The following is a 23,449-nucleotide window of genomic DNA, read 5'->3' on the forward strand; positions in this document are numbered from 1 at the left end:
AACCTATTGATCTCCTAATATTTGTGAGATTTCAGAATATAGTGTGAAAATCATGAAAGGGCTTGGTGCAACTGGTAAGGATGAAAGATAAAACCAATTTAGCCGCAGGCAAATGCAACGCAAGATCTGTCTGTAATTACAGTACTAGGAAAAACAGATTCAGAGGAAAGAACTAAGGTTGCAGAGAAGCGCGCTCATGCTGCAAGTTCATCGTAGTGCTGGCAACAGCTTTCAGGAGATCGCGGCAGTTGGGTAATGAACGTTTTCAAGATGCCGGTTTTGCACTGCACTCTTGTTCTGACTTATAAACTCAGGAGCTGTAGTTGTCAGAAACCACTCTTAATGTTAAAGAAGAGGCCGGCGGGGTGCGGGAACTCGGATGGCAAGTGACAATTCCTGGCTTCCTTCCTCTCCTCCACGAGGAGCTGCCCGGGGTAACGAGTACAGCTGTGAGGGGAAGAGTGCAGCTCCGAGCGCAGGGAAGGAGCGCCCGCAGGTCGCCCCTCGGCCGGCCGGGAGAAGCCCGGCAGGGAGCGGCCGCGAGGGGCAGCGAGGAGGGCGCCGGGCGCCGGGAGGGGCTGCCGCGGGCGCTGGGCGTGCGGGAGGCGGGGAGGGGGCGGCGGCCGCGCTTATAGGGAGCGAGGAGAGGCGGTGTCTGCAGCAGCGGAGCGGGGAAGGGACGGGAGGAGGAGGAGGAGGCGGATCCCGCTCCGCCGTACAGCGCGGCCGGGTCGGTGCGCGCGGGGCTGGCGCCGGCGGGGCGGCCATGGCCTCGATGGCGGCGGCGATCGCCGCCTCCCGCACGGCGGTGATGAACGGCAACCGGCCGCTGGATGAGCGGGAGCGCAAGCGGTTCAGCTACTTCTCCTCGCTCAGCCCCATGGCGCGCAAGATCATGGCGGAGAAGGAGCGGATCCGCGAGCGCTACGGGCCCGAGTGGGAGCGGCTGCCGCCCCGCCAGCAGGACGAGATCATCGACAAGTGCCTGGTGGAACCGCACATCCAGGCCCGCTACGCCGCACACCGCGGCACCGCCCGCCCGCCCGCGGCGCCCGCCTCCTACCCCAGCCTGCGCCTCAACACGGGCCAGAAGGTGGTGCGCTTCGGCGACGAGGTACCGAGCGGAGCCGCACCCCGCGCGCGGCGTCCGACCGCGCTGAGTGGGCGCGGCACGTCGGTTCCCTGAGGGGGTCCGCCATGGCCGGGGCCTGCGGGAGGGGAGGGCGAGCGGCGGGGGCGAGCGGGCGGTGGGTCCTGCTGGTCGGCAAACGGGGCTCGGTAGCGTGTCTCGGTTGCGCGGAGGAACCTTGTGGTTCCTGACGACCGGGGGTTGCCCCGGTGATGGATGGAGAGCGTCTGCGGGAGGGCGGGATGTTGCACTGCCTTCGGTGAAACCGTAGAAACAGGAAAGGCAGCGTACTGAGGCGTGCCTGGGAGAAGCAGGAGGGATCCCGGTGTGGGTTTCCTAAAGCAGAGGCTCAGTGAGAGGCCGCTGTCAGCTCTCCCAGAAGTTCTCCAGAGCTGAAGGCGGCGGCACGGAATGTTTACCCCGAGTGAAACCTCTTCCTTTCTGCTCCTAATTTCAGGCTCTGCTAAAAATAAAACATTGAAGACATTCCAGCTGTTGGTATTTTTGACGCCTTAAAGTAAATAAATAAATAAGCGCTGTCTTTCCCATGTTACCTGCCAAGAATAACAAGGGCGTGGAAGGGGTAGATAACAAAAAATATATAGATGTCAGAGCTTCTGAGGGTCCCTTGTCTAGTGGAGAAGGGCGGCAGTCGTTCCAGGAGAACATAAGTGTGAGGGTGCCTGCGTGGAATCATCCCATTGCCAGAGCTCCTGTGAGTGAGGAGATCTGACAGTGCTCCTGACTTCCTCTTTCCATGTGTGAGATTTCCTTTGTTTCATTTTGCTTAGTGTGCTTGTTTTGAGTGGTGGTTTTTTGTTGCTGTTTTTTTTTAAGCATGATTTCAGAGCCAATATCTTTCATTCTCTTAATTTAATTTCTTAAAGCGACCCGTTGTTAATTAACTTACGTGACTACCACCAGAACAAAACAGTCTGCTTCTGTGCTTCTAGCCATCAATCTAGTTTAAATTGAGCAGTGCTTCTTGAAGCTGGCTCGGCAGAATCCCTGCAGTGGGATTTGTACCTGCTTGGCTTTGTGGCAGAAGGCTACTGCTTTGCTTCCTGTGGCAGAAAGGTTTTATGTAGTCAGTGATACCAGGAGTTCTGTGTGTTTTCTGGTAATAGGCAGTCACTACTGGTAAAAAGGAGTGTTAAAGACACAGACAGAAATCTTATTGTATGAGCAGTCCTTGAAACCTAAACTTGAAGTTATTTTTGAAAGGATTTAGGTGAATGACTGTGGAAACAGTGTGTTCAGCGTTCCTGGTCTCAGACAGCTCTGCTGGGCTTTCTGCTTTGAATTATGTGGATCCAGAAGGGACGAAGGCATGTCGTAGGTGGTTGTGCTGCACCATATGGAAACAATATTTTCTGTTCATCCGAATTACAGCTAGGGCATCCATCTGAAACTTTTGCACGCCGTTGTCTTTTTCCTTCTCCTCCAAAATGCAGCTGTAATATAAACAATGTTGTTCTTAGCTGTTGTGCAGCCACTAACCAACAAAAGCATGGTCCATCAAAATACAAACTTTAATTTTGGAAGCATATGCCTCAGCTGACTTCCTCCTTGACTTTCAAGCTGAAGTAATGTAAAATGCTTTTTGAAGAAAAGAGGTTCCACTTGTTTTGGCACTCTGCATTTCCATTTTAATTCTTCTAACTGCACTGTTGAGCCTTGGAGCTTTTCCTGGCACCTCATCTGATAGCTTCCTCTCCCTCTGCTCCCTCTCTGGCATTCAGCCTGATTCTTGGACATCTGCCCTGGCTCACTAATCTCTCCCTCCTTGTCCTGCCATTACAGAGCCACTGCAGCCACTCTTGCCATTTCGGTTCAACTTTCCAGGCTTGCAAATGCTTTACCTACAGAGCTTTGCTACCGTGCTACCTTCAGAACCGGCAGCTTATTGAGCTGTACCGCTGCTGCCTGTGTAAGATATAGCTGCTCCACTTAGCGCAGTCACCTGGCATTATTAGATTGGTCCTGGCAAGGATGCTGAGAACAGCCTACATAAGCCCTCATACCCCCAAATCTCTAATTGGTATTGCAGCCCTTACAGTGTGAGCGTGCTGTCCTGACAGTGTTCTTGTTGATACCTGCTACTTAAGCATCACATTTGCAGCTAGAGAAGCATAGCACAGCTTCCATGTTAGCTGACACTGAAATATGTAGCCATCTACCTGTGCTTACTTAAGCACAGAAAGTTCGTGTCTTTTCATATTCTGTAGAGGACCGGGGAGAAGGCAGAATAAGGGTGAATGCTGAACATACTTGTTCACCCATCCAGAGTCCTCACCACTTCCTTTCACTTCAGTGTGTGTGGCTGTTTTGATAAGCTGGTACAGAGCTTATATTTAGTAGTCTTTCATCTCTGGACAGGTGGTTCTCTCTTTCTTCTCCCACTTTTTTCCCATGTATCTTCTAATGCCAAACTGATTTGCTGAACTTTTTGTGCAGGACTGGGAAGTTCTCAAAGCATAAGCACTTCTCAAAACATTTTTCAGAATGTTACCTGCGTGGGAAGACTGTGACAGAAAATAGATGTGCAGTAATAGGACCGCAGCATGCTGCAGCCACGATCTGGTCATATCATAGTGCCAGAGTGTTGCAGCACCACGTGTGACTCCTGGCAAATGTCTCGAGTCACCTGAGTGCCATTAGCCAAGGGCTTTTGGACTCTGCAACCTTCAAGAAGAGTTTTGTGTTTCTTAACAATGCTCCAGGTAGGAGTACAGACAGGGAGAAGAACTCACAGAGCAGTCCTGCAGAGAAAGACTTGGTCCTAGTGGACAAAAAGCCAAACATAAGTCAGCAGTGTGCTCTTGCAGCCTGGAAGGTCAACAGTATCCTGGGCTGCATTACAAGAAAGGGGGCCAGCAGGAATACTCTGCTCTGCCCTTGTGTGCCCCCAGCTGGAATTCTGTGTCCAGGTTTGGGGCACCCAGCATAGGAAAGATGTAGAGCTTTTGGAGAAGTCCAGAGGCCCTGAAAATGCTCAGAGGGCTGGAGCACCTCTCCTGTGAAAAAAGGCTGAGAGAATTGGGGTTTTTTTTTGAGATATCGAGTATTTGACAGGCAATCACAATAATGAGAATTTTCATTGAATGAAGTACAATGTGATTTAGAAAATGTTAAACAGTTTATGTGGAGGAAAGACACATAAGGGAATTTTTTACCTTCATCCATCATCTTTTGATAGGGAAGCTACCTGAGGGTGGATACAGTATTTATTTTGCTTTGCATTAAGAACTTTGTTGCCAAGCCAAAGAATCGACTCTTTTGTCTCCTACTTAAAAATGCTTTGAAGCAGCAAATATTTAGTATATCAATAGCTCTAATGTCAGGCCTGTTATAGATTTGTGCTTTTAAAAAATAAGAAAAGCAGTGTAGTTTGGAGCGCAGCTAAACCACAATAACCAGCAAGTCCTGTTCTGACAGTGCTTCTGAAATGCATTTGCCTGCACAGAAACCCATTTGTTGGTAGTTTTGCGATGGCACAGTCGCTGTCAGCTGCTCTGAGCAATGCTTCTGTCAGATAGGCTGGCACCTTTCTCCCAGTGGCTTCCTTTTTGAAATTCTGATGCTGTTTGGCAACAAGCTGCCTACGTGTAGCAGGCATAGTTTGTGATTCTTTTTAATAGAATCTAAGGATTTTATGATTCTATGATTAATATATTCTCTAGCTGGTTCTTGAAGTGAAGTGTATGACTGGATTTTTGTGTCGCTCTCTCCAACACCTCTTTTTTTTTTTTTTTTTTTTTAACATGTAATATGTTTTATGAGACTCACTTTCTTACAAATAGGTTGTTGAACAAAAGTTTATTTGACTTCTTTCTGGAAGAAAGCTTTGTTGTGTGGTGAAAACAAAAGCTTATCAGATATGGATCTCTTCTAATCTGTGTTGATAATAAATAGCCTCAAAGCTGTTTTCTATTTTAAGTTTCACTCATCATTTACTTTTGTGAATCTTTAAATTTTTTATGGTTTTCCTTCTGTTTTCTTCAAACGTGCAAGAACTTGTATATTTTAGGGAAAACAAAGTTCTTTTCTCAGGTTTTGTTGGTGACAAACATGAGTCAAGCACATCAGGCAGAAAACAGTTGAACTGTGTTATTCTCCTGCTGCTCCCTTGGTCCTCTCCACGTCCTCTGAGAACCAAGAAGTGAAAGCCACAGAATTCCCTTCTGTGACAATGGACAGAACTTGGTAACTTTTTATCCTACCTTCAGGTACTCTTCAACTAACTGCAGATGTCAATTCCTTGAAACTCTCTGTCTTTGAATCATATGTTAGATTGCTAGATCCAGTGGAAGAGCTCTTGAATGTGGACAGTTCTTCAGATTTACTGGCTCTGAAGTGTGCGGGGATGAGCAGCCTGAGGAGAAAAAGAAAAAAGATGAAAAATCTCCTCCTTTTCTTTCAGGGAACTCCTCCAGGAAAGAAGAGGACAAACTCTGTAGCAGGATCTGTTGTGATAGAACAAGAGGAAATAGCTTCAAGCTTAAAGATGGTAGAATTAGTTGAATATAAGGAAAAAGTATTTTACAGTGAGGGTGATGAGGCACTGGAACAGGTTGCCCAGAGATGTGGTGGATCTCTTATCCCTGGAGACTTTCCAAGGCTGGATCAGGCCCTGGGCAATACGATCTAGTTGTGCATGTCCCTGTTCATTGCAGGGGTGTTGGAATAGATGGCCTTTAAAGGTCCTTTTCAACTCCAAAGATTCTATGATTCAAGCAAATGTGTACTACTTCCATCTTCTGCAATTACCCAATGAAGTCTTAGATCGTTCCTCCAATAAGAACTTTTTAACAACCAATATCAAAATGCTGTTAACTTGTTTTGGGAGCTTTTTGTCTAAGCTGGAGATTGACATTGTATGCCAGCAAGTTCAATGGCAGTTGAAAACAACAAATTCTATGAAATGGAAACCTGATGCGCTCCATTCTGTAGGGAATGATCTGCCTTTGTGTATGGCAACCTTAGACCTTCACTCCGTCTTCCCTGTGCTATCTTCCTGTCATTCCTCAGGCAGCCTTTTATCAGCAGGCCTTACTAGCAGCAGCAGTATCTTTGCTGGGCTGAAGGGTGTGTTTCCTCCTGACATTGTCTATACTAGTCCCAGATACAGGAGAGTTACGAACTTTCTTGGATCCAGAACGAATGTGATTATGGCTTGCTGCCAACTTCAAAAGTGGTTCATAGCTGTTTTGCATGTTCTGTTAATGTATGATAGTCCTTTACAAGGAATAGCTTAACTTTCTGTGCCCTGTGTGCTACCAGTGCAAGTTTTTCTTTTGCTGTTTTCCACTGGAAATGTCAGATAGTTAATAGTTTATTTAAATCACTTGTACAGATGGCTGACCTGTAATCTGTCTTATGGTTGGGATCTTGTGTTAAGTTTTTTATGCCCGGTTCTCCAGCAAGTAATCCTTGTGAGCTATGTGGGACTGTCTCAGCTGCTGTAGCAAATAAGTTAGCCGGAGCCTTCTGACAAGAAGTCACTTAAATCAGCAAGAGCTTCCCTTAAACTCCTGAGGTAAAATGCACTGACAACTCTGCTTACATGCCTGGAGCTTTAAGGCTCTCTGACACCACGTGGGAGTTTGCTGGACTTCGCTTCTGTCTTTTAGTGCTATGGCTGACATCCAGTACTAGTTTGTGCAGACCCTGTGCAGACAGAACTCTAGTCCTGCCTACACTATGTGACTTAATGCAGTGGCTGGGCTCACAGAGGGCGCTTTCCAACCTCTGTTGCCTCCTGGACTGTGATACCTGTCGTGCTTCCTTCAGAAATGGGGTTCCAACTCAGTCATTTTCAAGTGAAAAGGTGCAGTCTGAAAATGCTTTTGAAATAATCTGATAGCTCACCAGCTTCAAGGCATCCCATCTCATGCCTTGTATGGCATTCCAGTGTGGTCAGCAGCACCTCACAGTTCAAATACTGATAGAAGTCAAAACAGATAGTAATAACAGACTTTTACTCTGTTTCCCTTAAATGTTAATAAATAGAAGTATCCATTTCCCAGAACAAGAGGTTCTAGTATTACATTTGTGTTCTTAGCAATAACTTCCCGTGCTAAGCTACCTTTGGCCAGAATATGTGCTCCAGTAGAGCCCAGGCTTTTCCTTTCAGGTAAAGGAAACCTTTAGGTTGTTTAATTTTCAAAAGTATTTTCATCCATCCAAAATTATTTTCATCCATCCTCACCTTAGATACTTAGGTCTTAGCCAGTAAAGAATTAGTCAGGTGAATCTTGCTTTTATATCCCCATAGAGAATGTGGGATAACTTTCATATATCTCAAACACTTTACTTTTAGAAACCGTACATTTCACAGGTGAGAACCAGTTGGAGACTGACATGTTTTCATGTTAAGGAGTTGGATAGATATTTCTAATTGTGATTTTCATAGCCATTGGTCAGTAGAATTTCGCTAGAGTGAAATTAGAGATGGCAGAGCAAGAGAATGCTGTCAGATGTCTTTGAGAAATGCATTTCCATAAAGACAAAGATCAAAAATATGAAAAAAGGGCAGTCATGTAAGACAGAGGATTCCTATGCAGTAGTTAGCTTAAATCATATTTCAGTTCTGTTATTACTTTAGAAGCAAAAGTCTGATGCAAGCACTTCAGGTCATCTCTTTCTCAATGCATAGTTTCTCCGGGCCTTTACCCATCCATCCATCCATCCATGCATCCATCCACCAGTCATTCCTACTCCTGTTCTTCCTCTGACTTACTGTGGTGGCAAAGCAACATTATACTTGGTATAGAGGGTGCAACTCATTACCAGCATGAGTTGGTAAAATGTAAAAATAAGAGCATCCAAGGTAAAAATAAGAACTAGAAGTGCAGTGATTTTATTGCAGGTTGTGAAGAGACATGAACAACAGAATTGATTTATTTATTTGTCACCCCTTCTTTCTCAGTGTGGATTGTATTCTGGAGGCCACGCTGTGCATGAAGAGATTACCTAAATTTCTCATTGGGATTATTTTTTTTTTTTTTTTTCCATTATTGATACTGGCCTTCTGCTAGTCATGAAGGTGAAATGTAGTAATAGTTGAAAACTATTTGAAACTATATAAAACTAGTTGAAAACTGAGCGAGTTCACTCAGAACACGACCGTGTGCAGCAGTTGATATATTGTGAACCATTCTTTCTGCATGACATATGACCAGAGCCTCTGATAGTTGTGAAACCTCGCAACGCTGTTGCAGCGCCTACTACACACCGCATTCCCAGAATGGTACTGCTTGGATTCAGATTGGGATTTTAGTCTTGCATAAACAGCACCAAGTACTTGTTTCAGGCTGATCATCCTCAAAGTGCATAGTGCTGAGTCTTGTTGGGGCTGGATCCAGCTGTGGCTTGTGCTGATGGATATGCAGCCTTTTTGCTGCCTGGTTGCACACATGCTCTTCAGCCTGTGGGGCAGAAGAAATGGAACTTTATTTCCCTAAGGCCCCAGCTCCTCTGGTTATATTCTTGTGTGTTGCTACCAGCTACCAAGCAATGTGTGCAGTAGAAAACTGGAGATTTTAAAGCAATTTGCAGAGCAATTTCAAAAAGTTTAGGCCAAGTTAAATCTTTATATACCTTATAGGTTAAATAGGAATACTATTTGGTAATCCTTCCCTCAAAGAATTTGCTTTCAGTCAGTCTTAATATGTAATCAGTTATATGTGGAAGTAGAGCTCTTGCTTTTTAGCTACTTTTTTGATAGTGGTTATACTTCCAGCAGTGCAACATAATGTTATCTGAATGATACTCTAAGCAGGTAAAGTTGCCCTTCTGATTTTTAATCATTCTTGAATTTTATTTCAGGATATAACTTGGCAAGATGAGCACTCAGCTCCATTCTCCTGGGAAACGAAGGTAAATATGAGTCACTTTTACTTAAAATGTTGGTTTGTCATTTGATGCTGCTGTTCCTTCTGCTTTTCTATTATATTTTGACACTTGATAGGCAGTGTTGCCTTTGTTCTATGAGAGCTGTGTACAGTGACCATACTGCAAATGAAACAGAACTGGTATACTTTGGTTTACATCAACAGAAACACCAAGTGTGCTTTGTGAACCAACGCTCGTACTTCAAGTGTGGGTGTATGACGAGCATGCTCATTTAATCATATTTCAGGCTTTTTGTTTTCTGGATTTATCTGCCAGAGAAAGCTGCTTTTCACCCACTTTTTTTTTTTTTTTTTTTTGCCCTTGAACTATGTAGATATCATGCATGAGCTTATGGATATAATCTTAGCCTAATGCAGAGTAATTATCTGGAAATGCCAGTGGATACTAAATTAATCCAGCTGACCTAACCCTATAGTTGTTGTCAGCCTTCCTTGCTCAAGGTCACTGCCTCTAACTAGCAGCCCATCTGTGCTCAGCAGATGTAGATTAACCTATAACTTGATGTGGCTCCTGGATCCCTGCAGCATACAGTGCTGCAGTTTAGCAGAAAGCGTTGTGGATCTTCTCTTACCTTAAAACTCTGTTATAAGCTATGGTGTTCAGGAGGATTTTTGGCAGCAGGATCCAGCTAGCTCAGTCATGCCCTCCTGTCTTTCAGGGCCCTTGGAAAAAGAAGCCACTGACTTTTAGGATAATACTAGAAAGGCTTGTAGTGTGAGTGCGCTTGGATGGAGCTGATACTCATTGACCGTAAGGTGAAATAAATTGTATATTGGGGACATTTATGTTGTCTCTCCCATTATTTTTTGATACAAACCCAAAAACTCAGTCTTAGGACCATGTCAGCTGTCATCATATTTTGAAGCTCTGTCTCAATAAAATTTTATAACTTCTGAATATTTTAACTTCCTGGAGATGGTGCTGCCTATAATATGCTGACCAGTGATCCGTGATGATCTGCAGTCAGATGGGTTTCCTCTTTAATGGGCAGTTGTCTTTTAAGTGCTTTTGCATGGCTAATCAAGTATTTTTTTTTAGCTGAAGTTATGGCTTTTCCTTTGCTGCTTAAGACACTTTGTGCTGTCCCTCTGGTGTCTCAGAATAAAGGTCTTCAGTGGTCCAGGTTCATGCTTTTCTGTAACGTGTGGAGAATTGCAGGATGATATAGAAACACTCCTGTGACTGCTGAAGAAAAGTGAAACAGGGGAAGTTGCATTAGGAATTTGTCTCAGCTAATCAAACTGTGCTTCTGATTCCCCCTCCTTCCTAGCTGTGCTTCAGCTGCAGGATGAGAAGCTGAATGACGTTTTTCCTCGAGCAAAACTCTAGGGAATCCATTTTGTCCCACTTCATGGCATGCGGGTTGGTTGCTTTGTGTGGGTTCTTCCTTTTGTTTTCTTCCCAGTGCCTCATCATTTTGTGTCAGCTTTCCAGCCCAGCCCTTCAGCTGCTGAGTTGTCTAGTTCTAAAGGCCAATGTCTTGCTTCATGCTTACTCTTTGATCTCTTCCCTAACCAGTACTTCAACAAGAAAATGTTGGAATGCAATTTCTCCATGAGTAACTGGCTGAATAGAAAATACCCTTGCCCAATCAGTCCAGCCTGGGGAAACAGTGAAGAAACCTGAATGGGCCATTTAATAAGGTTGCAATGTTGTAAAGCATGTTTGGTGTCTTGTGTGCCACATCTGTTCCCACTCTTATTTTAGGCTGTCAGGCTCTTTCCGTTTCATCAGCTCTCCCTCACGGGGGGCTATTCTTTCTGTACCTTTTTTTTTTCCTTACCTCCTGTTCATGAAGAGTTTTTTGTTTCCTTTTGTGTTGTTTTGGTGTTGTTTTTTGTTTTTTTTTTTTTTTTTTTTTTACATATCAGTGCTGTTACAACAGAGTACCTTCATTCTTCTGTAGCTTTGTATGAATACATACAAATTTTTGTTCTCCAGCTTCTCTTCTGTCAATGTTTTGGCATACCTGTAGAAGAAAAATGTGACAGCCGACCTCTGCAGAGAAGGAGGAAGTAGAGATTTAAATCAGTAAAGCCAATAGGCTTTTTCTTGTATTTTAACACTGTAAGAAAAAGTACGAAATAGCAAAATCAGTAGTTGTTTGTAGGACACCGTTTTTGGACAACTGAGGAGGTGGAGGGAACAGCAGAGAAATGGCAAGGTTGTGTTTTCTGCAAGTTGGAAGTGTTGCAGTGGTGACAATATTGCTTCCAGCTGATTAGGCATGGACACATTTTTCTTATAGTAGCTAATGGAATGAATCCCCTGATTTCATGGCTGTTACACTTACCATTAAAATACTGTAATAAATTGCTTTCATTTTGAACAGAATGTAGTAGAAGGATTTGATAACTTCCCTTCCGTCAGAAGTAAATTTTCTGTGTTCTCATTTTAAACACAAGTATGAGATAAGGGTTAAGTTGCTCATAACGTGTCAAATATTCCCATGGATGTTTCCGCCATTGAAGCTGCAAACAAAGCAGGAACACGATGTAAATGTTTGAGCTAGCAGTTAGGCATCATTTGAATGATCTAATGTTTTTAGTGGAAAACCATAGCACTTCTCAGAAGGATAATAACTGGAGAAGGAACACGTTCTCATGGCACTGCAAATAAACTGACATTTTAGAATGAGAGGCTGACTTGGATGGAGTGATTTGGTTCATGGGTGGAGCCCTTATGAATAACGCAGGAAATGTGGGTTACTCTTTTTTTAAGTGGGGCCAAAGCCAGGTTTGTGAATTTAGGGCATTCTATTTATGGCTAAAGGTTTAAGTGTGATGAAAGCTGACATTTTGGCTGAGTTTAGCCTTTGAGGTTTCTTGGTCTGTTTGATGTAAAAATTGAGTGAAACAGCACGGATTTCAAGATATAAATGGAAAACAGGAATCATGCCTGGTTTTGGAAATAAAATTTTGTTTTGTTTCTAATGAATGTAATAGTGAGCAGAATATATAATTTGCCTGCCACCTTGGTTAACTCATTGAATGCACAGAGCAGCACGGGGACAAATTGGAACCTATTTCTAAATCATACTGCTAACTAAAATAACTTTAATTCCAGATATTTAAAACAAACACTCGCACATCAAAAAAATCTGTTTGTCTTGCTACAGCTAGAATAGCTGTGAAGGCAGCTTTAGAGAGTCCTTTCTGTAGGGGTTCACTTATGCCTCCTTCAGCTCTAATCTGTGCTACTTTTTACGCTACTTATAAAAAAAAAAAACAAAACAAACATAATATGCAAACTGTTTCCTGTATTGAAGGGCTAAAACTAAAAGACAGTCTTCAATATCTTGATTTGTGCAACTCCTATGTGCTGGGTTTTTTTTTTTCTTTAAAAGGGAAAAAAAAAAAAAAAGTATCAGGAAAGGATTTGTTTTCCCCTCCTTCCATTATAGCCTGATATTAGAACCGTTTTTTCATCTTATAATTATTGATTTGGCATAAGTGGCAATAGTTTATTGGAAGGAAAGAAGAGGGATGTCTGAGATTTTGGCTTTTTTCTTCCCCTTTTCAGTCTAGATTACAGAGATTTAAAAATCAGTGCCGTAAGACTACTGCTGAATATTAGTTCTTGAGCAAAAGAAATAAACTGTGATAACAGGAGCTGTGTTCAAGATTTGTTTTAATGTGATGGCCTGGTGTTGTTGGCTAAGGATTCAGTTACCTGCATCAATCTTTGGACAGCTGCTTTTGAGCGTAAAACCAGGCACGTGCCAAACACTGATACAGTGAGTTTGCTCAGACTCAGCAGTAGAGGAGACAAACTTGTGGCCAGAGCCAGACTACCGTTCATATCACCAAAGAGTAGATAATGAAATTTCCTCTGAAGCTACACGCTGTGCCTCTTTCATGTTATCTTTTGGTATGCGCTAAAATTACACAGACTGTTTTTGTATGCTCTATTTTTACCGTTGTGATTGGTCTCTGCTGACCTAAGGATTTCTTTCTGAAAGGGTCCTGAAAAGATCCTGAAAACGCCCACAGGAAACAAAGGAAAAAATGGCAACAAGTTTGTGCCCATGTTTATTCTGATTCTGTCCGTTCAGCAAACCAGAGTCATTTTCTAAATCCTTCTCAACTTGGCTTTCTTATCTCTGCATATATATCAAGCTTTGCTTTAAACAAGTTGCTTTTGACAGTGTTTCTGCAGTCTTTGTCTCAACAATTTAGATTTTTCAGGCTGCCAAGCAAAACAATTTGTTTTGGCTGTGTTTGCGTGTCTGTTGAGTAAAATACTACACATTCCTGATGAGTGAATAAGATGCTTAAAAAAAATAGTTCCTGAGTTTTTGTGGTCATTTGTTTTTAAGATAGATTTACGACTTCAAACCCGATTCCATTAATCATTAGGCCCTTAAAGTGTGTGGTGCCTGTCTTATAGAATACATTGTTTCCCATGAGCACCTACAGATAGGAGTATGATTTGGTAGGTTATCTCTGCCTGTAAGGTCTAAATAAATTGAATGGATCAAAGTGATAAATATCCTAATATGGCCTTTTTAAAAAAAGAGGGAGACATAGCTTCCTAAAAACTTCAGTTTTGCCTATTTTTTCTCTTTTATCTGTTGGGCAGAAAAGTGATCTGAGATGTAGGCATCCCTTGCTCTAACCCTCGCAAAGGAATTTGATAACATAGAAATTGCATTTTAGCTTTCTACATTGAGGGCTTCTCACATGGCCCTTCTCTGTCTCCATATGAATTTATCTGCTGCTCTGGTTTGTTATTTTTTTGTTTCTTTTAGTGTTATATTCCACTTTTGTGACTTTTGATAGAAGATCAAAATATGTGAAGATATCACATATTAATCACTTTCTTTCCTCAGCAACATTTCTCAGAGCTTCAGACACCTTAAATAACCTTTAAAGTCAAATAGAAGGAAGAAGTGCTTCAAGAAAAATAGGCTTGCAACTTGTCCACAGAAATTCCTGGGAAGCAGAATTGTACTTCTGACCATTTGGGGCTGTTCTTAGAGAATGCCCAAGCTCCGTGCTTTCAGAATGTATTGGTGTGGTCTCTTCTTGTTGTAAAGACAAAGAAGAACTCTTGAAGAAGTGTTTTCAATCAGATTTTTCCATATGAAGCATCACGTTATGATCTGCTTCATCTCCAGAGCATATCTTGATGCACGTATGCAAACCTAAACATTGGGTGGGTTTTCCTTGTAAAGTGTGGTCACCCTCAGCAGTGCACTGAATGGAGTTTTAGAGACTGACCAAGAAAGGTGAGCTTAGCTCTTATGTATTTCAAAGCTAGATAAACTAGATTAAGCTTAAATTAGACAGGGCATCTATAGAGTGAGCTGATTTAATCAATATTCAGAAACTTTCTTCACCACTTAAAAGGTGAAAATCTCCAAGAATTGAGAGCAAACTTTAAAGAGTTGCATCCAAACTGAGGAGCTGGTGTTTTTCCTTCTCAAATCAAGATTCTATTTTGTTAGATTTTAATCTCAACGCTTCAGCTACTCAAATTGTAGTCTTGTTTTGGTACGTTATTCCCCAGGATCATTTGGGCATCAGGACTGCTTCATTCACAGCCTTATGAAAATACAAAAATGTGTGCAACTCCTTTCCCTGCCCCATGTTCTCCATTGTAAAAGGACAAAGACTATGTCCTCTCTGGGTTGGAAAGGTTAAAAGCGTCTGAAGTTCTGTAGGTCACGCTCTTCCCAGCACCAGCATGAGCCTGCTCCTTCCAAACCAGAGCTCTAGGTTGACATTTGGGCCTTTCTGAAAGAAAATGAAATGTGACCACAGGAAGTGGCTTTTGGTCCACAACATAAGAATTTTTAAGGAAACCTGACATTATTTTGTGTGTCTCGGTGCTACGGAAACGCGAAGTCATCTTCTTTCTTCTTTCTAATTTTCTCCAGCTTCTCTTCTGTCAATGTTTTGGCCAGATTTTGTTTCCAGCATCTATCTAGAGGAAACAGGGCTGGGATAGCCTCTCTCTGCTCTGGGCACTGACCCTCTTTCTCGCTTGAACTGAGGTAGGAAAGGATCATTTTACTGAAAGTGCTCCTGCAATGGCCTTTTACCAGTGTCATCTCTAGTGTAAGCTCTGGAGCAGGCTGAGAAGAAAGGATACTGCAGAAGGATAGGGAATAGCCCTGGTTCAAGTACCTTCTCATGCAGGAATTAAGTTTTCCAAGGTGCAATAAAAACAAAGCCAGATTATCTTTTTCCCTTTGGATATTAGGGAAATGCGTGTTCACTTTATATTGTGGCTTGAGGATTTTTTAAGGTGGGATTTTGTCATTTTTGAAGTCTTAAAGCATCTTAACTTCAGGATGGTAAATCTCTATTCAGTAGTATTGTCAAGTGAGCTTAGGGGAACAAATCCTATAAATTAATACAGAGAACAGCAGTCACTGAATAATCCTCAACACCGTTGTGTTTACACAAAATTCATCAAGTGGAAAATTGGGTTTAAAATAAAAATAAAGCAGTGTGTTTAATATCCTTCATTATCTGGTGACACAGCATATTCTTAATGGAAACACGCAATCTAATGCTTCCCTGCCTATAATTTCAGAAAGATACCTAATATTATATAATTCCTTAGAAAGTACAGATGTTGATTCATGAATCAATTATGTGTAGCCAGCTGCTGGCCAGTCCAAAACAAATTGGTCACGTAAGCCAAAACAAATCTGGATTTTAAATAATCAGAGGCTGTGTTAACATTTGCATTTTGATGAGAAATACTGAATGTGAAATATGAGGTGTGCAAATCCTAAATCTGGAGTCCCTTTGAACTGAACGTGTACAATAGCACAGAACTTGACATCAAAGACTGCTATTAAAAACAGCATGCAATTTGGACTTTTTTTTAACATTAATTCTACAGATGCTGTTGCAATTTGGTTCAGGAAGGTCCCAAAATGAGGTAGAATTGGAAAAACTTAGCAAATTGGTAATGGACTTCAGATGTATCAACAACTTATGGCAAAATCTACTGTTTGAAATGTCCTGTACGCTTTTTGCAAACTAGTCAAGTCTGTAACAAGAGTGTAGCAGTAGCTGAAAATGCACTGGTTTTTGTTTGTTTTTTTTCCCATCATGTTCCATATACAGTAACACCTGAATGTTCCTTAGGAGGAACTAAGGCTTAACTTTTACTGGCCTAAAGACTATAAAGCTGGCAGCCAAGAGTGCTGAAGTGGTGGTAAGCAAAATGAACGTTTCGTTGCACTGTTCACCCTTGGGTGGCTTTTGCAGGATCTGTTTCATGCCTTAGCTACGGTCTTCATTGACTCAGTGTGATTTCTCACAAATGAGTGCAGCTATCCTAATTGCAAGTAAAACCAAAACACAGCTCTGGGGTGAGTGTTGAACAGGCCCTGCTGGAGTTGTTTCTTACTCCAGAGTGGCATTAGAATTGCAAAACTACTGATTTACACATACTCATTACATCTAGTACTCTGTCTTGGAAGTAGATGGAATTAAAACATTGCCAACTGTATCGAAGACTATACTGGAAGACTGCCTTTTCAGCATGTTGTGCTTTCATTTGCTTAATCTTCTTGTGTAAAACACGTATAGCTTTCAGAAAGCATCCACATCTATTCTAATGTTTTAGTGCTGTTCTGAGGGATGTGGTCTAGTGGGAAATATTGGTGATAGGTGGACGGTTGGACTGAATGATCTCAGAGGTCTTCTCCAACCTTGGTGATTCTATGATTGTATAAGCTATCTTGGATGGGACTTGGATGGTAACTCAAATCATATTTTCAACCACATTCATATAATCAATCTGTTTTCCTTCTGACTCCTTTTCAGCAGGTCTGGGACTTTTACATGTGCCTGCATTGCAGACTTTTGTTAATAATTATTTTAGACATTTATGGAAAAAATGAATGGCTTTTCTGTGATATCTGCTGCATGAGAATTGCCTAGATATTGGTAAAAATATTATCTATATGCATCAAGCTGAGAATTTCATTACTGTGTCTTTGTGAAGGGCTCTGAAATACTTTTTTTTTCTTTCCTTTATTCCCAAACAGAGTCAGATGGAGTTCAGCATTGCATCTCTGTCCATACAAGAACAGAGTGGTGCCCAGTCACAAAACGAACAGAGGCAACCACTTAAAGCAGCACCTGGTGTCCAAGTCCCTAAATCTTCTCAGGCTAAGACCCCTGGCTCTGATGGGTTAATAGCACCCAGAAAGGATGAGGAGTCCTCTTTCTGGAAGATAAATGCAGAACGCTCCAAGTTTGAAGGAGACAAGTCTGAGTTCCAGTCCTTGACCCCCAGCCAGATCAAGTCCATGGAGAAAGGAGAGAAACCCCTTCCCTCTTTTTACAGACAAGAGTCTGCTCCAAAGGAGGTGGCAAAAGCTGACAAGTCCAGCGTAACTAAACCTGAGAAGTCTGTTACCCCCAATCTACCTTCTGTATCTCTTGAATGGGAGAAACCTCGACCCACTCAACTCCCTTCTAGTTCTCTAGATGATTTCTTTCTTCATGACCCACCACAGGACCTGGCATCTTCTAGGACAAACAAGGAAGATACTGATGGTACTATACTTACAGATCCACAAAAGCCTGGACAGGTAAAGACTTCTGTGTCCATTTTCCTTGAATGTAAAAACCATACAACATATTAAAATATGACAAAGTCTTTCTGAAAGATTAGAAATGAAGTATTAAAACGTAGATAAGCTTGTTGTCTTTTTATCCTGCAAATTTAGGGAAGTCTATTTAACCAATGTGTCAACTGCTGCTGTTTGTTTCAATATAGTATTTTTTAATGTAGTGAAGTTCATTGGATAAGGCCGTCATTTAAATATAACAACTAAAACACTGACATGGCATCCATTGGCTGACTTGAGAGCAAGCTACCTACATTTAGGGTAGGGAGCTTACTATATGAAATTAAAAAACTTTTTTTTTCTTGAAACAGCTGAATGCTTCTTATAAAAAGCTTAACTTGAATAGTAGGAAAATTAAAATCTAGGATTCTTTCTTGGTATACACAGCATAACAGTGAATGGTGAGCTTGTTTCTCAGCTGTTCTAAGCCCAGCAGCCGTGTCGCAGTGTTTTGTCCCAGGCAGCTGGACAGCTTTAAATGTATTTTCTCTTAAAGTCCAAAATGGAAATGGAATGAGCTCCCAGAATAGCCTTCTGAATGTGGCTTTTTTTTTTTTTTCTTAAAGAAAAACAAATAACAACAAAAAAGAACCCTAGGCAGCTCAATAACCCGATGGATCTATTTAAAAAGCAGATGCTGATCTGTGAGAAAAGAAAAGGAAAGGAACAACAGGATATGACGTGGTGAGGGAAAGAGAAGAAAGAGACACAAAGCCTAAAAGCTGTGAAGAACTGTTCTTGAAACAAAGCCATGCAGTTCTGTTTGAAATGCAGCACTGCACTCAAGCCTAATGTATTACTGTACACCTTAAGCATGTCACAAAGCTTTCTCTTACCACTGGTTTTCACACTGGTGATTGTTTAAATTCCAAACAAGATGATGTAAGGTCAGAAAGATGCAGGCTGAGGTAAATGCTTGAAAGTGAAGAGAGTGGCAGTATTTGAGAGAACTTTACTTAAGCCACATCAGTGCTTGGAGTGCCACATTTAGTTTAGGTTTTAGAGGTTTTTTTTTCCCCGAAGTGAAAACATTATTCTTGAGCTGTTCTACTACAAATTGTGACTGCAGTAGTTCTTTAATTTTAGATAAAAACGGTGTCATGATTTCCTACATCATAATGGTTTGTTCAGTATTAATTCCTTGGAATGTTTTCTGGCTCACTGGAGTGGTTTGAAAAGCTTGGTTTTCCTATCCATGCAGAAGCAAACCTGCCATATCAGAAAGTGAGAAGACAGGGTTGCATGAAAGAATTTTCGTCGCTCCCTCTTTTTGGATTCTTTCCCCAGAACAGGGAAGAGACTGCAGAAAGAGGAAATGAAGAAAAGTCACGCTGTAGGAATAGAGACTTTAGAGACACACGTGTCTCCTGAACAGTCTTCCTGAACACTGAAATCACTGCATATGTCACAGCTGACAGTGCAGTACTGCAGGAGCAGCATGTTCTTGATAGCCAAGTAAAATGGCTTGTCAACAGAGTCTAAAGCACATACTTTTCTAAAAACAACTGGCTGTCACTGCAACAGGCAATCCATTTGGATGAGTAATGCCTGTGTTGTTGGCTTTTGGTTTTTTTCATTCTCTGCAGTGCTCACCCTACTCTGAAAGTTGATCTTTATGAGTTTTTTTTCCATGGGCACAAAATTACCTTTTGCCTGCAGATCGGTAGGATTATTTGCTTCCTTGGAGTTGCATTTTTGTTCTTGTTTGTCTTCGTGTCTGGTATTATTTAGTGTAGATTCTTAGGCATCCTAAGCAAGATGAAGGACTTGAAATACTGGCAGACAACAGTTTAAAGTTTCTTTTGTAGATAAGCAGTCAAGTACTGGGCTTGTAATTCCATAATTAATAGTCACATCTTTTCTTTTTTCCTCTTGCAGACTAGTACAAGCAATGTTATCTTGAAGACTGGCTTTGATTTTCTAGACAACTGGTAAAAGGTGCATCAAAATAGTCCGAACCAATTTTGGGGAAGGAGTGAGACATCTTTCTCTTCATGTGTTAATTTACTAGTATTTGTGTCTTTTTCTAGAAGTAACTTTCAAATTCTTAAATGTTGCCTTTGTATAAACTTTTGTAATACCAGATGCATTTTTGGTTTTTAAACAGTGTTAGATGTGTGGTTTCATTTTGACTTATTTTTAAAATCTGTTAAATTTTAGTAGCTACTGTTTTGAGAGGATGGGAGAAGTTACCAAACAGATGTTAAAGGAAAACAAATGAGTGTCTGTGCATCTGAGAAGTGGAACCTACAGGAGCAGGTTGTTATTTTCAATTGAAACCTTGCTAGCATGGCCTGTAAGTAATAGCATAGCACATGCAGTGGTTCCAAAAAATAAACCAAATGATTCTGTACTTCAGATAACTAGCAAAAGCAGTATGAAAAATAAGCATACAGAGCGCGTTGATTTCTGTATCTCATGTAGTCTGGAAGTAACTTTTGTATTACTTATTTGAAAATACTTTTCTTTTGAAGAGGGCAGAGGTATTGCCAAAATGATGGATCCAAAGAAGCACTTCTTCTACCCTATAAATCTGCTAAAATAACCAGAAGAGTGTTAGAGAAATGTCCTGAGGAAAGAATTGATGTTTCTGATCTTTGGATTAAAGACTTGAATTGGGGAAGGGAAATAGGACAACACCTTATGAATGGGAGAAACAGTCTTCAGGGAATACAAGCCTAACAATTCACTGCCTCCTTGTTAGAGCATAACTCTTCTTAACAGTGGTGCTGGAAGCACAGCACTGGTAATTGCTGCAGTGTGAATTACCTTTGTGTCAGGAAACCACTATGTTTATGGGAGGTCCTAGCAGTATGAGGCTTCTTTGTATTTATAAGCAACTTACAGTCTCAAAGACTTACAAACTTTGGTGCTTTTTCCTCCTGGTGGGTATTTTCTCTCTTCAGCATTCAACATCTGGGTTACATTTATTCCCAAGATGCAAAGTAGCATCTCAAGGTGGCCCTCAGCAGTTCTGCGTTCGAATGATCTTTGGTGTTTTAAGTGTAGAGAACAAGGTTAGCTGTCATTTGAGTCTGTTGTCTCCGAAATGCAGCATGATTTACACACTGACTCTCACTGTGTTTACCTCACCTTGAAGCCTTAATTCCCCCAACGCACAACCAGTGGGTGGTCTGCTCCAATGCCAAAGGTCTGACCTTCCCTTTACCTCAGCAGTCGTCCCGTAGCGTTTGTTTGGGGTAGAAGGCAAAGCATGGGACGCTGATGGCTCTTGTAGGTCCCTGCCAAATCTGTAAGAAGGTCGCCATCTCCTAGACCTTGATGGTGCTGGGCTTCTCATGGATTAGCATTTGGTTAAATGCCAGAGGCAGTGACATGCACAGAACTGGCTGCTGCAGGGTTTTCTTCTGCCTACTCCAAGTCTGTTACAGGAAGCGTTTGAAATGTACTGGAGGAGTCCTTGCCTCTAATTGCTGTACTGCCTGCTCCGAACAAGCATTGTGTGCTGATAGAGCATTAAAACTTACTTGCTGATCAAGGAAAATGCTGTAAGCTGCCCTCTGAAAAACAGAGCCCCAAACCTCCAGCTTTTCTAGAGTTTTCTTAAAAGGTTTCTTAGCTAAAGGGGCAGATTGCCACAGAGTATAAGCCATTGCATAGCCTTATGTATAGAATTCAGAGGCTTCTAAATATCCCTCCTGAGATGCACACATTCCCTAATTCACAGATATTGTCTCTGCATTCAGCAGTTTGCAAAGTACTATAATTGTTTCTGTTGGTCTAGGCTTTACAGCTTGCTTTTTCTTAGCTGTCTGTTTTTAGGATTTCTTACAAGTAATCTTACAAGCATTAATATAGCTTAGAACAACTTCAGCAAAAAAACATTTAGGTGTGTAATTAGTGCTGACTTACACCTCCTGTTCAAAGCTGACAAACACTAACCCTGGGTGTTACTCCTTTCATTGACTCCAATTTTCTATGCATTTAGCTGCTGAAAAGTTTCAAATCCAATGTTAAGATGTGTATTCTAATCTTACTTAGAAATGGGCAGATCTTAAAGCAAACTCTCGTACTGTTGAGGGGTGTTATTTCGTATCTCTGCTAACTGCATTGAAACTTCTTAAAGCAAAACCTGGGCCGTCTGTCTCCTCCATTGGCTAACACTACCCTGATACACATTGGGACCAGCTGGTAGAACATGCTGCAGAACTTTATACTTATCCTGGTAGCTCTTTCCTGTGCTTTGACAAGAGTTGATGCTCCTTCTTTCTTTCATATGTTTTTATTAAGCATTCTTACAAAAAAAAAATGTACTTGGTCACATTTTATATTAACAATGTTTTAATAAATTCACTTTAAATAGAACATTCAAGGCTTTTGTACTAGTTTGTGCTTTGTCCCTTAACGCCCTTGCTTCATCAGTGCCATTTGAGTTTTTTGTTCATATTGAATTTGCCTGAAAGGCAGCGAAGAACAGTCTGGTCTAGAATTTAGAAATGGAGTTCTTCAGATCAGAGGGAAAAAAAAATATCAATTCTCCACACTGTGGCTGGATTTCAAACTGAGAGTGAGGCTGTTTGGGGAAGTTTCCGTGCTTTGTTGCTTTGTCTGACAGGTGGGGACAGGAGAGGACCTGAGGCTTCTGTGAAGACTTCACTGTAATGGACTTGAAATGTAACGCACACATTGGTATCAGGAGCAGTATTGCAGGAGGATTCTGAGAGCTATGCTTAGTGCAAATGACCAGAACTAGCAGTGACAAAGTTTGACACAATTATGCTCGCTGTGGATGGCTACCTACAGGTTTTAAAAGCAAGTCACAAGAAGATGCTGGCAGAGGCCACTGCATAGTCTTGCTTTGTGCTTTCTGTCCAACACTTGAAAGCTTGCTGCACAAGAGAATCAAACTTACTGCTACAAGCATGTTTCTTTTTCTGCATACCCACATCTGCTCTTTTCTAAAAATGTATTTTGAAAAGCAGCTCACATTTGTTTGATCCTTGAGCTGAATTTCTACCAACAATTGAAAGGACATTTGAAGAAGAATTTGGTTTGGAAAGCCTCGACAGCCAATTAAGGGGTGGTATTCCAAATATAATTAGGATCTGGCTTACACATTGTTTTCTTCAGTCTTGTTTAAGCTTTATCTTAACTTTTAAAAGTCCATTCTAATAAAGGCAAATCCACAGCTTCTGGGAGCTGTCTGGGCAGTTAGAGTCAGCAGGTCTCATAACCGGATACAGGCAGCGTAGAAAACAAGCTTTGGCTGTCTGCCTAAGGGCAGCAGAGTGGTAGATCGAGTTTGTCACTGGTGGCTTCTGCCATGGTTGCTGAGGGAATGAGAAACTGGCTGTGTGGCCACCACTGTGGCGATCAGCAGGCAGAGTCCTGTTCACTCTTCAGCGTTCCCCGAGAGCTTGCAAGTCATGAGAGGTACGAAACCCAACTTTGTAAGCGTTATTCACAGGCAGGCTGCTGGAATTTGCTGCCCAAGTTTGCCATGACCTACTTTTGTTCTTGTTACTGTGAGGTACAGACGTGGCAGAATCGAGCAGTAATTATTGGCTATCTGAGATAAGCCCATAATTTGGCTGTCAAACATTTATGAGTTAATAATGCAAGTGAAAGCCTTTACAGAGCACGTAATCACAGTGTGCCCGATTCTTTGCAACAGGACATTTTTCTTATTGCTGTTGAAAATCTGTTACTGTCCCTTTTCACACGTGTGATTTACACCTCAACGCACACTGCAGCCAGGTAGTTCACAGTGAGGATCTGCATCTCTCTCTGACCTTCCACCACCTGAGGGGCCCTGACAGCACTCTCTGGAGTCATTGAGT

At 41.7% G+C, this 23,449-nt stretch overlaps 1 protein-coding gene across 2 annotated transcripts; it reads left to right on the plus strand.

Moving 5' to 3' along the window:
* The first annotated feature begins 763 nt into the window (after positions 1–763).
* CUNH1orf198 (chromosome unknown C1orf198 homolog) lies at positions 764–21,974 on the plus strand. 2 transcript variants are annotated; one of them, XM_042888795.1, is made up of 4 exons: positions 764–1,114; positions 8,960–9,010; positions 17,061–17,609; positions 19,527–21,974. In XM_042888795.1, exons 1-4 carry the CDS (start codon positions 767–769, stop codon positions 19,581–19,583), a joined length of 1,005 nt encoding a protein of 334 aa, XP_042744729.1. In that variant the 5' UTR covers positions 764–766; the 3' UTR covers positions 19,584–21,974. The 2 variants fall into 2 exon arrangements, with proteins under 2 accessions (XP_042744729.1, XP_042744732.1); XM_042888798.1 differs by having other exon boundaries at positions 764–1,093.
* Positions 21,975–23,449: the final 1,475 nt, after the last annotated feature.

The sequence above is a fragment of the Lagopus leucura genome, unplaced genomic scaffold (genome assembly GCF_019238085.1).
Source record: "Lagopus leucura isolate 7727_CA_CO unplaced genomic scaffold, USGS_WTPT01 Super-Scaffold_73, whole genome shotgun sequence".
In the NCBI taxonomy this organism is placed as follows: domain Eukaryota; kingdom Metazoa; phylum Chordata; class Aves; order Galliformes; family Phasianidae; genus Lagopus; species Lagopus leucura.

Coding starts and splice junctions, on each gene's coding strand:
- CUNH1orf198 (XM_042888795.1), top strand. CDS start 767: ATGGCCTCGATGGCGGCGGCGATCGCCGCCTCCCGCACGGCGGTGATG. Junction 1,115..8,959: donor TGGTGCGCTTCGGCGACGAG/GTACCGAGCGGA, acceptor ATTTTATTTCAG/GATATAACTTGGCAAGATGA. Junction 9,011..17,060: donor CATTCTCCTGGGAAACGAAG/GTAAATATGAGT, acceptor ATTCCCAAACAG/AGTCAGATGGAGTTCAGCAT.